The sequence below is a fragment of the Pristiophorus japonicus genome, chromosome 1 (genome assembly GCF_044704955.1).
Source record: "Pristiophorus japonicus isolate sPriJap1 chromosome 1, sPriJap1.hap1, whole genome shotgun sequence".
Classification (NCBI taxonomy): domain Eukaryota; kingdom Metazoa; phylum Chordata; class Chondrichthyes; family Pristiophoridae; genus Pristiophorus; species Pristiophorus japonicus.
In genome coordinates this window covers 67,482,413-67,498,660 of record NC_091977.1, presented here as the reverse complement: position 1 = coordinate 67,498,660, position 16,248 = coordinate 67,482,413, and the positions used below count along the sequence as shown (strand labels likewise).

The 16,248-nt window shown below is 42.3% G+C and overlaps 1 protein-coding gene across 5 annotated transcripts in view; it reads right to left on the bottom strand.

Annotated features, from left to right (window-relative positions):
- Window positions 1-16,248, bottom strand: part of LOC139264340 (E3 ubiquitin-protein ligase RNF38) — a 302,131-nt gene that overhangs the window by 191,443 nt on the left and 94,440 nt on the right. The window contains exon 1 of one of the 5 annotated variants that reach the window (XM_070880665.1): window positions 7,564-7,661. The exons of 3 other annotated variants lie outside the window; for them this stretch is intronic. Coding sequence is in view for 1 of the 2 variants with exons in the window: in XM_070880656.1 (XP_070736757.1) it covers window positions 6,842-6,844 (3 nt within the window). In the remaining variant the exon portion in view is untranslated. Of the gene's footprint in view, window positions 1-6,841; window positions 6,968-7,563; window positions 7,662-16,248 lie in introns of those variants that run through there. One more of the 5 variants, XM_070880656.1, reaches the window with a different exon arrangement.

The window sequence follows — 16,248 nt, the reverse complement described above, 5'->3', positions numbered from 1 at the left end:
CCAAGCACTCTGAAAGTGCCCTCAACTCCTATTCTCCGCTTCCTCCCTTATAACTAGCCTTTGATCCAACTTGCTATCCTCCCCTAATTCTATATCCCTTGATCTTCTCCAATACCCTGCAAAGCAACATTGGATTGACAAATGTATTTTAAATACATAAATTAGCAGACTATTCAATACAATCCCTTCAAAAATCATCGATGTTATCTTATTTATAAACAATTTTCCTAACTAAAAATGCGTTTCTTCAGTGTGCAATCATTGCCTAAACTCATACAAGTGCTCCCATTTTATACAAATGTATAATGTATAAAGTCTATCAAACTTATTGTTATGCCTGTTATTGATGCCAGAACAATGCAGATAAACAGGTTGTAGGCATTTAACAAAGTTACAGTATTTATTATTGCATTTATATTTTCACTGACAACCAGAATTTGTTTTAAATTGCAATTAACATTTTCTTATCACATGAATATGTGCAAAACTTACAGAATCCAGTCAAATTAAAGCGATCGATGTTAGTGAAATTTACATGCTTTTTATAATAGCATGTGAAAACATTTAAAAGAGTTAAATTCTACTTAATCATGTTACTATATTACTGAGTTATGAGAAGACTGATGTTCCTACTGATTTATATTGTGTTCTAAATACTGCTGTTAGCTTTTACTTCAGTAAACAGCAGCAATATACACAAGAAAAAATATCCAACATTAAACCCATCTCATTTCGCAAGGCAACAAGTTATAAAATAGGTGATAAATACATCCAGTTACCCGATGCATTAGGAGAACACCGAGGAGGTCTCCATCCGAGCAAAATAGCGTTTGTATAGAGTATCCCTTCTGTGCAGTCTATGAAAGATTGAAATTAAATACTTGCCCAATATCATGTAAAATTTTATATCTGTACAATAGCATATGTTTGCATATGAAAAGCATGCAAGAGTCAGCCAATTCAAAAGCAGCACTCACACCATCAATAAAACTTTTGTTTGCATCTTACTCGATATTCAGAATCAGAACACTTTCAAAATTCTACATACAAGCTAGAAACTAACTTTAAAATTCTTGTTACAAGGCATAAAACAGTATCAATTTTATTTTTCTGGTCACAATATTCTTAATAAGCTTGCATGCTTATTAAAATCACTAATGCAAGGTCTTTATGCATACACTACTTTTGTTGCAATTATGTCACCTGCATGTGAAGGAATTACACTTTTTGCAATGTCATGTTTCAGCTTGACATTTGACAAAGGAAATAAAGGCCGGCTGATAAAGCAGAGGCTATTTTATTTGTATCCTCAGATTTTTTTCTAAAGCATTGCTTGCTTCATTTTGCTACCTCTCAAAGACTCTCCTTTCAAGTCACCGTCAATGTATGGATCAATCTACATTGAGTTTGAAAAATTCTGTCCTTTGACAACATTAAGGTCGCTCACAATTCTATTCCTAGGCCACTAACCTTTCCTCAATAACTCTGAAGTATGGGCTGATTGATAGCAAGGGGAGAGTAATAAAACACAATAATCAAGCTAAATATGTGTTCAAGTAACACACATTCCAAACCAAGAATTTTTATGAGGGTGAAGACTCAGGCAGGTGCTGAAGGCACAAAGTATAAACACATTTTCTGGGCATTCAAATTCTGCTTTAGGCCACAGAAGCCTTGGGCTGTCACAGAACCTTCTATTTTGTATTCAACAGACAAAGTACCAGTAAACTGATGAGGTATTTGAGTGATTGTTCAGAAAGGAGCGAGTTGGAAGGTTTGTAGTAATTTAATGCCTTAAAATTGTTTATCATTTGCCCCAAATACCACAAAAAGCAGGGACACACATTTGTGGTATCCTGTAATAAGTATTCTAGGACAGATCACTGACATTAGTTCAAAACACATTATATAATACAGTAGTTTATAATGTATCATTTGCATTTTTACATTACATGTGCAACAGGATAAGCAGTAAAGAAATCAGTAAATCCCATCAGAGGATATTGACTATACAAAGGCAGAATTTGAATATTTAACACAAGTTTGCCCATGCACAAATCCTGGGATTTGGCACAGGCACCAGCCGCTAGTCTCAAACTAAGCAACAATATCCAAAACAGCTATGAAAATGTTTTGCTGTTGTGTTCGCAATCTGGATACTAAATATGTTTTTGCACCAAGATGACCAACGTTTTCTGAATGTGAAACCCTGTGAATGCAGCAGTGAAAAACACTGGATATTAAACAGAGTTTAAAATAACAGACTGTTAGGTAAGTGAACAGACTGTATAGCCTGCAGAATACCCATAATTCCATATATACTCGTGTTCTTTATTGTACAAAAAAAGGACAGAGATAATAGGTGGGGGATACTATCTGGACAACGTACCCCTCTACCATGCTCTTTAATACAGTACCACAACATTTGCTATTCAATCAGGAGATATGAAGAACATAAGAACATAAGCAATAGGAGTAGGAATAGGCCATTTGGCCCCTCGAGCCTGTTCCACCATTCAATATCATGGCTGATCTGATCATGGACTCGGCTCCACTTACCTGCCTGCTCCCCATAACCATTTACTCCCTTATCACTCAAAAACTGTATATATTCAATAACCCATCCTCCACAGCTCTCTGGGGCAGAGAATTCCATAGATTTACAACCCTTAGATAAGAAATTCATCCTCACCTCAGTTTTAAATGGGCAGCCCCTTATACTGAGACTATGTTCCCTAGTTTTAGTTTCCCCTAGGAGTGGAAATATCCTCGCTGCATCCACCCTGTCGAGCACCCTCATTATCTTATATGTTTCAATAAGATCACCTCTCATTCTTCTGAACTCCAGTGAGTATAGGCCCAACCTACCTTCACAAGTCAACCCCCTCATCTCCGGAATCAACCTAGTGAACCTTCTCTGAACAGCCTCCAATGCAAGTATATCCTTCCTTAAATACGGAGTGCTGTTGTACTTGTATCCTGGAGCACTCTTTAACCTACATTAGTGAACAACTCAGCAGGGAGAAAGGACCCACAATTCCAGATTTTCATGGGGTCAAAAATATTCTATGAAAGTAAGGCCATGTCCCACAATAGAAGTGATATGGTAATTTATTCAGTGAGGTACGTGAGAGGAGACCAGTTTTTTCTCCTTTACAATTCAAAAGTAATTCACAAGATTATTTTTCCTTGGTCAGCAGTTGCCGAACACATGCAGAAACCCATCACTGTGCCTAAAAGTCTCCAAACCAGGCTATTGAGAAATCCGCACTTTGTTTGCCACTATGGGGTGTGTATTCTTTCCCAGTAGGGACACACCCAACTTAACCTAAGATATTAAGATTTGGGTAAGATCAACAACTGGCAAGGCTTGAGGCTCCCAAAGGGTGTGTGGAAGTACTGGTTGAATTTAACCAGCTAAAACCATGCTGCTAAGCTTCCCACTGCTTGTCCAAGAGTAGCACACTGCCCTTCAGGGTTACCTGATGCCATGTGGGGCAGATCTACCCTCCTTGAAGCACCATTAATGAGCCAGGCTGGTGCATTATCCATCAACAATGCTGTGGAATTCTGCGATAAGACACCAGGAAGTTGCATTACCTCACAAGTGGTATGGTGAGCATTTCTGCCATCCTCTACCATAACACAATATCCCACTAAAAGGCATTAAGTATAAAGTACAAAGCTTCAGTAGAAATGCTTGCCTCTCTGCAACCCAATTGTGGTAGCAACATACTCTAAAAATATGAATGTACAGCCTCTACACAACGCCTTCCAGCAGCCGCCGTCATGTCTAACTTGAGAGTTCCCTAATCTGCTTTCTGTACGGTAGAAGAACCTCGATGGAGAAAGCAGATTATATGGCAATGAACTTGACATTCTAGACATCCAAGTCCAATGCAATATACTGGGCTGACTCATCACCGAATGATTAATCCATGTCGCCACGTGAGGGATTTCAGCAAAAGATGTGCTCAGCGTAAAAATTACTATCCCTTCAGCGATGTGAGTGTACAACAACAACTTGCATTTATATAGTGCCTTTAACATAGTAAAATGTCCCAAGGCTCTTCACAGGAGTGTAATCAAACAAAAAAAGGTTTGGCTGAAGTCCTCCTTCCCTGGAACTATTCACCTCATAGCTTGATCCTAGATTTACAAGATAAACCATTAACCATTTTCCTCTGAATTTATTCATCATTCTTTTAAGGTGTATTCTGACTGCAGCAGTGTGTTCTCAACTAGAAAGAACAAACTTGCATTTATATAGCAGCTTTCCTGTCCTGAGGACATCCCAAAGTGCCAATGAAATACTTTTTGAAATGTAGTCACTGTAATGTAGGGAAACTAGACTCAAGTCCTGGAGCAGCCATAAACAACCTGCTGCAAAACTTCCATTTTGATGCTTAAAGGAGCAGTTATGGCCCAGATTTTATGATAGGAATAACAGTGAGGCTATCAGCACTCACCGTTATTCTAGAGAAAATTAGACAGCAACTTCTGGCATCCGCACATGGAAAATCGGGAAGTTGCTGTCCAATTTGCCCTGCTCCTCCACAAGCTTCACTACACTGGTACCTTCACCAAGAGATTCGGCATTCAAACACATGAAGGGCGAAAATGTGTGGTACTTACCCACGAGATACCCACTAAACACGCCAGAAGAAGTTAGTGCTTGTTCATTCAAGTGCAAGTGATTTTTTAAACAGTGTGATAAGTCTTAATTACTGCCAAACATCATCTCTGGCACTGGAAATCAAAGTTTTCCAAGTGTGGAGTCTCATGCCTTCAGATTTGAATTATTGTTGGAGATTTTTTTAAATTAAAGTAAATTTTTAAAACTTTTTCTTTGTCTCTTTTATCTCTCTCAAACTCATCTCTTTCTCTTTCTATTCTGCTTGCTGCACATAATTTTAGATAGAATTAAATATTCTAATTTACACTTTCTGGTTTAGACTCTGCGTACTTCAGTAGGATACTTCAATCTAATTGATTGAAGCGACATACTTTTGCTTGACCTGTTCAGAGGTTCCTATTCCCGCGTTTCAGATTACTGACAACCATAAATTGATGCACAAAAGCCCATGAAAAGTCTGTGGGCAGCTGGAAGCTTAATGAACGCTGTTCGTTCGTCGCTGACAGCAAATTCCAGGCTTATGTCTTTTTCTGTAGTGCAGGCAATAATTTTATAGGAGAATGGTCATCATTATCCAATATCCATTTAAATGTCCAGTGCTGACAGTATATCTGGGAGCCAGCAGGAGTTAATGAGCATGGTGTATTTAGTGATGTAAACACAATCGCACCCAATTCACATCCGGACCGGGGTCAAACAGGGCTGCTTCATCGCCCCAGCTCTCTTCTCAATCTTTCTCGCTGCCATGCTCCACCTCACAGTCAACAAGCTCCCCACTGGAGTGGAACTAAACTACAGAACCAGTGGGAAGCTGTTCAACCTTCGCCATCTCCAGGCCAGGTCCAAGACCACCCTAACCTCTGTCATCGAGCTACAGCATGCAGACGATGTCTGAACCCCAGGACACAGTCGACGTATTTACCGAGGTATATGAAAGCTTGGGCCTTATACTAAACATCTACCAGCCTGTCCTCGCCACACTGCACTGTCCCCCAGACATGAAGATCCACGGCGTGGCCCTGGACAACATGGACCACTTCCCTTATCTCGAGAGCCTCCTATCAACACGAGCAGGCATTGATGACGAGATCCAACACCGCCTCCAGTGCGCCAGTACACCCTTCGGCCGCCTGAGGAAATGTGTTTGAAGACCAGGCCCTCAAAACTGTCACCAAGCTCATGGTCTACAGGGCTGTAGTAATACCCGCCCTCCTGTATGGCTCAGAGACGTGGACCATGTACAGTCGACATTTCAAATCGCTGGAGAAACACCACCAGCGATGTCTCCACAAGATCCTACAAATCCCCTAGGAGGACAGATGCACAAACATTATAGTGTCCTCGTCCAGGCCAACATCCCCAGCATCGAAGCACTGACCACACTTGATCAGCTCCGCTGGGCAGGCCACATAGTTTGCATGCCAGACACGAGACTCCCAAAGCAAGCGCTCTACTTCCCAGAACTCGTCCACGGCAAATGAGTCAAAGGGGTTACAAGGATACCCTCAAAGCCTCCCTGATGAAGTGCGACATCCCCACTGACACCTGGGAGTCCCTGGCCAAAGACCGCCCTAAGTGGAGGAAGGGCGCTGAGCTCCTCGAGTATTGTCGCCGAGAGCATGCAGAAATCAAGCGCACACAACGGAAGGAGCATGCGGCAAACCAGGCTCCCTGCCCACCCTTTCCCTCAACCACTATCTGTCCCACCTGTGACAGAGAATGTAGTTCTCGTATTGAGCTGTACAGCCACCTAAGAACTTATGCTAAGAATGGAAGCAAGTCTTCCTCCATTCCGAGGGACTGCCTATGATGATGACACCTTCACATTTAGAATCCTATTGGAGTTTTTTCAAATGTCAATGCTGCTTTAAAGGGCTGGTTCAGAATAAAACTATACAATATTCCATTAGATGCTTTAATCTAACCTTAATTAGCACCAAATATTTGTAATTAATGACGTTGGATAACGCAAACTTTACATCACTATTCGTAAGGCAAATACTAAGAGCTGAAACATAATTTTTCCATTCCCCAGTTAATTATTTTAAACCACATCCTTATAATAGCTACAAAATACTTGCAAACAGAAAAAGCACTTAGACAAGGGGTGCAGATGGTGTGAAATTATGAAGCCAAAGCAGAAAATGATCATAAGGATTTTTCAATCGGGAGTAAGGTGTGGCATGCAACTGATATGCAACGCACCATGTAGGTGAGCGAACAGGATACTCGCAGCTGCTGATTCACTCCCTCCTAACTTCACAGTCTCCATTAAAAATTAAAGACACATGAGCAGACGGGACGGCACGTCACGTAAAGCAAAGCTCCTGCCACTCCCCAATAACCACACGTAAGGCTCATCCGGGACACGGCGCAGCACACAACAGAAGCCGGCGAGGGATAGAGGGGGGTGGGTCTCTCTCCGCTGTCTCCTTACACCAACAACCAGGACGGTGCCATCCGCCAGCCACTGCGGATTCTTTTGTCCGCGCTGTTTGGGCGCGAGCGCTGGAGCGAGAGTCCGCGCGGAGCGCCCTCTCGCCCCACATGCCGAAGCCGTTAGCAACTCAAAAAAAAATTAAAAACACGCACACAAACAAACCGACTCGGGGCGGAGCGGACACCGACCGAGGCGGCTTTCGATTCCTACAGAAGGCATCGACGCAAACCCTCCGTGTGATGATTTTGTTTGAACTTTTCTCACAATTAAGGGACTGGAAAGCACAGGCACTACAACAGCCTGCTTCAGAGAGTAATATCGATTTTTTTTAAATTTTATTTTTTTAATAATGGAAATGGTTATGAACAGACATGCGAGCCGGTTAAGCAGTGATGCGGCGACCAAAAGAAGTGGGGGGTGGGGAGGAACAAAAGAGGCCGAGTGAGTGAAGCGGGTTTTGTTTTTCATTCTGCCGTGGTTTCCGTACCTATTGCATACAAGTTACTCGCGTTGTGCTCGCTCTTCTCTCCTCATCCTGAGCTCCCGCATCCTGCTCAAGCCAGGCAGTAACCACACTCGCCGCCGCTTGGTTCGCTCCAAACCTCTCCTGCGCCCCCCGCCCCACACGTCACGTAATGGACTCGCCCACAGAGGACAGCCAGAGAGGGAAGAGGAAGGCAACCAGGAAGAACTTGCATTTATACAGCGCCTTTCCCCACCTCCGCTCCCACGGTTCTTTGCAGCCAATTCAGTACTAAGAGCAAGATGCACAGCAAGATCCCACAACAGTCATGATACACATAACTCGATTTCTTCTTGGCATACCGCTGCGGGATCTTTTACTTTCACCTCAAAGGCGGCACCTCCCGCGGAGATTATGTGCTCAAATTGCAGAGTGGGACGTTGGACCTGAACCCGCAACCTTCTGACTCTGTGGCATAACTAAAACCGCCTGTTTCCACCTCCGTATCATCACCCATCTCTGCCCCTGCCTCAACTGATCTGCTGCTGAAACCCTCATCCATGCCTTTGTTACCTCTAGACTTAACTATTACAACACACTCCTGGCTGGCCTCCCACATTCTACCCTGAAGAACTTGAAGTCATCCAAATCTCAGCAGCCATGTCCTCACTCGCACCATGTCCCACTCACCCATCATCCCTGTGCTCGCAGACCGACATTAGTTGCCAGTTAAGTAACACCTAGATTTCAAAATTCTCTTCCTCGTTTACAAATCCCTCTATGGCTTCGCCCCCTTCCTATTTCTGTAATCACCTTCAGCCTCACAATCACCCACCCAAGATGTCTGCACTCAAATTCAGCACTCTTGAGCATCCCCAATTATAAATCGCTCAACCATTGGTGGTTGTGCCTTCAACTGCCTCGGCCCCAAGCAATAGAACTCCCTCCCTAAACCTCTCCACCTCTCTATCCTCCTTTAAGACACTCCTTAAAACCTACTTCATTGACCAAGCTTTTGGTCACCTGCCATAATTTCTTGTGTCTCCATGTCAAATGTATTTGTTTTCTCTTAAAACACTCCTGTGAAGCATCTTAGGACATTTTACTATGTTAAAGGTACTATATAAATACAAGTTGTTGTCGTGGTGAGTGCTACCAATGAATCATGACTTTTAAGACGAAGGCAAGCTGAGCAGCAGCAGGCGGTTGCCCAATGCAATCAGCATGTTGCATCTACTTCACCACTGTTCAAAACAGGATTGAATTCCAAATACTTCCATGCATTGCTGCCCTGGCCGGTACAACATACAATTTACAGTACAGAAATCAGCCCAAATGGTCTATGCCAGGGCGTTTATGCCCCACACAAGCCTCCTCGATGCCGACCCCTCCCCACTTCTTTACCATGCTAACAGCATATCCTTCTATTCCTTTCTCTCAAGCTTCCCCTTAATTGTATCTATGCTATTCATCTATAAATGTGTGCAGAGGAGCTGTTACATTTAAACAGTGCTGTATAATCATTCCCATGGGTGAGGGTGAGCTGGCAAGGCAGAAGGGATGAAGGTGGAGAAGTTTCCATCAAACCCCTGCCCCTTTTTAAAAAAAGTATCTAATGAAAATAAAGCATACTGGTCGCCCAGCCATTGCATATTAACACGTTATAACACAAGTCTCCTGGCCATGTCTTTTTTTCTACTGCTTGTACCGCAACCAATCCTGCTGACTGTCAGCTATTGTGTGTTTTTTTTTAAATCCCCCCTCCCCACCATTATTCTGAATGCTGGAGTACCAGCAGTCCAAATCTCCATTTTCCATTTGAGACCCTAGCCAGGTTGTTCTTGGAGGTTATCATCAACAATTGCAATTTTGTCCACCCCCAACATCAACAGCCATGCAGTTTCTTGGGAGACACGAGATGGCTAAATTTCTCGATTAGAGATGTAGATAGAGATTATAATAACCCCGTTATTGCCTTGGCCGAGATTAGGAAATTCAACACAAACCACAATCTTTAGGTCAGTACCAGACCTAACTGCTTTTACCAACTCGTAATCGAGAGCTATTCTGGATTCTTCATTTCACAGATGTCCAAATGTAAGTAGTTGGCCTGCACTACCAAGCAGCCTCTGATGAACGATGTCACTACTTGCCAACCATGTCACTTCCATACAACATAGGGTGCAACCAAATGCTTTGCAATTACATCACAAAGCACTTTTTAGACATAAAAAACACACATCTTGGTAACACTACATTGTAGAACTAACCCACTTTTTAAATCTGCTGGTGAATGTTATCCACAAGTTATTTTCTGCAATCCCTCAATTTCAGGTGTGCATCCTTTAAAGTACCTGATTGCCTTTTGTTTTAAATCTGTGGAGACAACTACCTGACAAAATACTGAATTTAAAAACAATTTAACAGTATACATGAAGGTAACTGCAAATATGATTGCCTTCCCCATCCTCCGAAAGGCCTTTAAACACCACTAAGCTGATACCTTTTGGCCCTTCTGTCTCAATCTAAAGCCATCAGACAAACTGAACGTTACAACATAAATTATCTTGATGTTTGTTTGAGGAGCAGCTTGTTTCAAGCCTCCTGTGGCAATCACTTCCTTTAGAACTTCATACAGCAGCACTGTCAGGAATCATTTCTTGGTCCCTGGCAGCAGGGATGGTTGTGAATTTCCTCCTGGTCCTTGGGAGACAGCAGATTCCTTCATGGGGGAAATGGCTTCACTTTTGGTCCCTGGATGCAGTGTCTTCCCTCCAGCTAATTAGTAGTTGGTTCCACAAAAGCAATTCACTGAATATACTGCACTCGAGTTTACACCACCGTCACTAAAGGGGTATGTTCAGTTATATGAGGTTGCTTAAAGGTGAATGAGTGCAAATGCAAGCACATTCACTTAATGTGTTGGAGACCAGCAAAGGTGGGACATTCGAGAGATTTTTGACCTGTAGAAAACCAATACTGTCTCTAAATAGAGCTCTTCTATGTTCTTAGCTCAATCAGGATGTTGACTGGGAAATGCCTTCTGAAACTCAGCTTATCAATGATTGACCATAAAATGCACTCCAAATATTCAGACCCGTACTTTTTTCTGTACTGTTAGCTGATATTGTTAATGATTGTCTCTCCTCAGGTACTGTCTCCCTCTCCTTAAAATCTGCTGTCATCACTCCGCCTTAAAAAACAACCCTCGACACCCGCCCCCCCCCCCGCCCTGCTCCTTTTTGCAAACTACCATCCCCATCTCCAACCTCCCTTTCCTATCAACTCCTTGATTAGGTTATCACCTCCCAAATCCAAGCTCATCTTCCCCAGAACTCCATGTCTGAATCCCTCCAATCAGATTTCCACTCCTGCCACAGTGCTAAAATGACACTTATCAGTCACAAATGACATCCTATATAACTGTGGCAAAGGTAAACTTATCCCTTCTCCTCAACCTGTCTGTAGCCTTTGACACAGCTGACCACACCATCCTCCTCCAATGCCCCGCTACCATCATCCAGCTGGGTGGGACTGCACTCACCTGGTTCCATTCTTATCTATCTAATCATAGCCAGAAAATCACCTGCAATGGTTTCTCTTTCCACTTTCGCATGGTTACCTCTGGTGTCCCCCAAGGATCTATACCTGGCCCCTTCCTACTTGTCATCTACATGCTGCCCCTCAGCGACGTCATCCAAAAACACAGCATCAATTTCCACATGTACACTGATGACACCCAGCTCTACCTCACCACCACCTCGCTCGGCCTTCGCAAGCTTGGTGTCATATTTGACCCCGAAATGAGGTTCCAACCACATAGATGCAAACAAGACCACCTATTTCCATCTCCAAAACATTGCCCAACTCCACCCTGCCTCAGCTCATCTGCTGCCTTTCTCCATGCCTTTATTACCTCTAGACTTGACTATTCCAACGCATTCCTGGCTGGCCTCCCACTTTCTACCCTCCCTATACTTGAGATCATTCAAAACTCTGCTGCCTGTGTCCTAACTCTCACTAAATCCTATTCCCCCATCACCCCTCTGCTTGCTGACCTACATTTCCACCCAGTTAAGTAATGCCTTGATTTTAAAAATTCCCATCCTCGTTTTTTAATCCTTCCATGGCCTCATCCCTCCCGATCTCCAATATCTTCATGCCTCACAATCTTCCGAGATATCTGTACTTCGCTAATTCTGCCCTCTTGAGCATCCCTGATTTCAATCGCTCCACCATTGGACATGCGTTCAGCTGCCTGGGCCCCAAGCTTTAGAATTCCCTTCCTAAACTTCTCCGCCTCTCTACCTCTTTCCTCCTTTAAGTCGCTTCTTAAACCTTACCTCTTCGACCAAGCGTTTGGTGATCTGCTCCAATATCTCCTTATGTGGCTTGGTATCAAATTTTTGTTTTATAATGTTCCTGTGAAGTTCCTTGGGATGTTTCACTATGTTAAAAGCGCTATAAAAATCTAAGTTATCAAGGTAGAAGGAAATCAAATATTTTCCAGCTATTTCAGATACTGCATTGGTTACAATGCATGGTAAAGTTCTCATTATATTGCCCCCAACTTCAGAAAACCACATTACCACACCTGTGTGACAGTTCCATTTGGACACCACCCTGCCCGAAATCATCTTTATGCCTGTTCAAGTAGTATACCAAGATCTTGGTCAGTTCCCTTAGCCTAACCATGACCCAAAATCCCAGTCTGCAGCCCTGGTCAGTTCCTTTACCGTACCTGTAACCCAATACTCACCTGAACCAATTTACTCCCCCTCCTTACTATCCTATGCTCTTTGCATCCCCCAACCAGCTCAGAATGAAATCACAGTAAACATGACAAACCTGCTCCAGATTCCATTCTATCTATAGATAATGCCATGATGTTTGATCATGAAAGGCACTATATAAATGCAAGTAATTTTTCTTTAATGGGAGATACGTTTGTGCAATCCTAAGTCTTGTGCATAGCTGCATTATATTTTAAATGTTGCCATGGCTGGGGGAAAAAAAAAATCTTTTTCTTTTCAACACTATCCACTCGCTTCAGGTCTCTCACAAACTTCTAGCATGGACAACAGCACTAATTTTTGCTCAATTGATTAGACCCATAGTTGAGACTTGCCACATTTTCACTTTTGGGAGAAGAGTGGAGAAAGAAACTAAAGAGGACAATAGTTACTACAATGCGTAACCTTAAGAACCACCCTAGATTTCCACTGGAATGCAAAAAGCATGGTTCTGTTTTCCTCACTCATGTACTTCTTCATGCATCTTATTAGCCCCACCCATCTAGGGTAGTTTGATGATTAAGTTTAAATTATGCTCCTTTACTGGAGTCTGGTTGTACCATACAATAGGCAACTTTCTAAGAGAAACTAGGTCATACAGTTTGAATGTATATTCCAGATACCAAAGCTCAACCAGTTGTAGTAATGCTAGTCTGTACAGGTCATTCTACACTCATACTCACATTATTCAAACTCAGTAGCTTTCTCTTTTTGTATCATATCTTTAGGTCTATGACTTTTGGTGTACGTGACTTTTGATTATACTTTACTGGCTGAAACAAACCATCTTAAGCAGAATTTGATTTAAATACAGACAATTCACTCAATTATTATTAATGATGTGATGTCACAATAACTGCTCGCATCACTACCACAGTGCATATAATTAAACAAAAAAAGTGATCCTTTCAAAAATGACAAAGCAACATGAAAGGCGGCCCAAGCCCTTAGTGCAAGACTCAAGGTTGAAGCGAGTAGAAGAGAAGATACAATAAAATCAAGAATTAGTGGCTAGGCAAGGTCAGACTTTGGTTTTAAAATTCAAGTCTTAATTGGCATTTCTTGAAATTAATTGATAACTGGCAGGTGGTTATACAATCACTATTATTAATTCTGCCCTCACTAAATAGGTAATTTATGAATTCTTAAAAAAATACTTTCAAGCCTGCTCTGTCAAGACTGGTCAATCAGAATGGGTTGAACAAAGTGTAGTTTTGCTCACCCACACAATTAAAAATAAATCACAATAAAGTTTATTTTCATATACACTCACTATCTAATGGCCCATATGATGGCTAAGGTGTGATGCTTACAGTGCACACTGTATGCAAGACATTAATATATTACATACATCCACATTACCATGTGCAACGTTTTGAGTAGATTTCCTGTGGTGCTGAATCAGAGTTTTATAAAAACAATTGTTATACCAAGTGTCATTTCCATGGACGAATATAAAAAAAGCACCGACTTATTAGCATTGGGGTGGCACAAGGATCTGGGAGTACTGGGAAGGGGGCGAAGGTCTGGCAGTACTGGAATAAAGTCTCAGGGTTGAACCATCTTTTGACATGGGTTCATGACTCTTGGAGCACTGGGGGAAGGTCGGTATTCTAGGAACACTGGAGAGGGACGTTCCAGAAACACTTGCCTGGGAATCACTAGGATCACTGGGAACTGGATTTTGGAATATGGGGGCTTCTCCAGCGACTTAATGAGTTTATACAGTGAGTAGTTAAAGTAGTCAGATTATGAAAACCCCAGGTTTGAACCCTGACCTGTACTGAAGTAGCTTATCTCACGTGGGATGGTGGTACCAATGCTACATTTAGTCAAAGTACCTACGTAATTTGGGATATCGAGAATTGTGGAGGGAATTCTCTGGATCCTGGGGTTTAGTTTTAGGATCAGGGCAACTTGGGAATGCACTCCAGGGGTTTATGAGCCCAAAGAGGGATTTGGAAGTGAGAATGAGTGATCATAGCATGATTGAATTTCAAATTGGGATGGAGGGTGAGAAAGTTGGATCCCTAACCAGCGTACTAAGCTTAAATAACGGAGCCTATGAAGGTATAAGGGCAGAGTTGGGTAAAGTGGACTGGGAAAATAGACTAAAGTGTAGGACAGTTGATGAACAGTGGTGTACATTTAAGGAGATATTTCACAACTCTCAAGAAAAATATATTCCAGTGAGGAGGAAAGGGTGTAAGATAAAAGATAGCCATCTGTGGTTAACTAAATAAATAAAGGACGATATCCAATTAAAAATAAGGGCATACAAAGTGGCCAAAATTTGTGGGAGGACAGAAGACTGGGAAGCTTTTAAAAGCCAACAAAGAACGACTAAAAAAAATGATTAAGAAAGGGAAGATTGACTATGAAAGTAAACTAGCACAAAATATAAAAACAGATAGCAAGAGTTTCTATTGGTATATAAAAAGGAAAAGGGTGGCTAACGTAAATGTTGGTCCCTTAGAGGACGAGACCGGGGAACTAGAAAGGGGGACATGGAGATGGCAGAAACTCTGAACAAATATTTTGTATCAGTCTTTACGGTCGAGGACACTAACAATATTCCAACAGTGGATAGTCAAGGGGCTACGGGGGGGAGGAACTTAACACAATCACCATCACTAAGGAGGTGGTACTTAGTAAGATAATGGGACTAAAGGCAGATAAATCCCGTGGACCTGATGGCTTGCATCCTAGGGTCTTAAGAGAAGTAGTGGCAGGGATTGTGCATGCATTGGTTGTAATTTACCAAAATTCCCTGGATTCTGGGGAGGTCCCAGCAGATTGGAAAACTGCAATTTTAACACCCCTATTTAAAAAAGGCGGCAGATAAAAAGCAGGAAACTAGACCAGTTAGCCAAACATCTGTGGTTGGGAAAATATTGGAGTCCATTATTATAGAAGCAGTAGCAGGACATTTGGATAAGCAAAATTAGGTCAGGCAGAGTCAGCATGGATTTATGAAGGGGAAGTCATGTTTGACAAATTTGCTGGAGTTCTTTGAGGATGTAATGAACAGGGTGGATAAAGGGGAACCAGTGGATGTGGTGTAGTTGGACTTCCAGAAGGCATTTGACAAGGTGCCACATAAAAGGTTACAGCACAACATAAAAGGTCGTGGGGTTGGGGGTAATATATTATAGCATGGACAGAGGATTGGCTAACTAACAGAAAACAGAGAGTCGGGATAAATGGTTCATTCTTTGGTTGACAAGCAGTAACTAGTGGGGTGCCGCAGGGATCAGTGCTGGGACCCCAACTATTTACAATCTACATTAACGACGTGGGAAAAGGGACCGAGTGTAATGTAGCCAAGTTTGCTGACAATACAAAGATGGGAGGAAAAGCAATGTGTGAGGAGGGCACAAAAAAATCTGCAAAAGGACAAAGACAGGCTAAGTGAGTGGGCAAAAATTTGGCAAATAAGAGTATAATGTTGGAAAGTGTGAGGTCATGCACTTTGGCAGAAAAAAATCAAAGAGCAAGTTATTATTTAAATGGAGAAAGATTGCAAAGTGCCGCAGTATAGCGGGACCTGGGGGTATTGTGCATGAAACACAAAAGAATGGTATGCAGGTACAGCAAGCGATCAGAAAGGTCAATAGTATCTTGGCCTTTATTGCAAAGGAGATGCAGTATAAAAGCAGGGAAGTCTTGCTACAGCTATACAAGGTATTGGTGAGGCCACACCTGGAATACGGCATGCAGTTTTGGTTTCCATATTTACGAAAGGATATACTTGCTTTGGAAGCAATTCAGCGAAGGTTCATTAGGTTGATTCCTGGGATGAGGGGGTTGACTTATGAGGAAAGGTTGATTAGGTTGGGCCTCTACTCATTGGAATTCAGAAGAATGAGAGGTGATCTTATCGAAACATATAAGATTATGTAGGGGCTTGACAAGG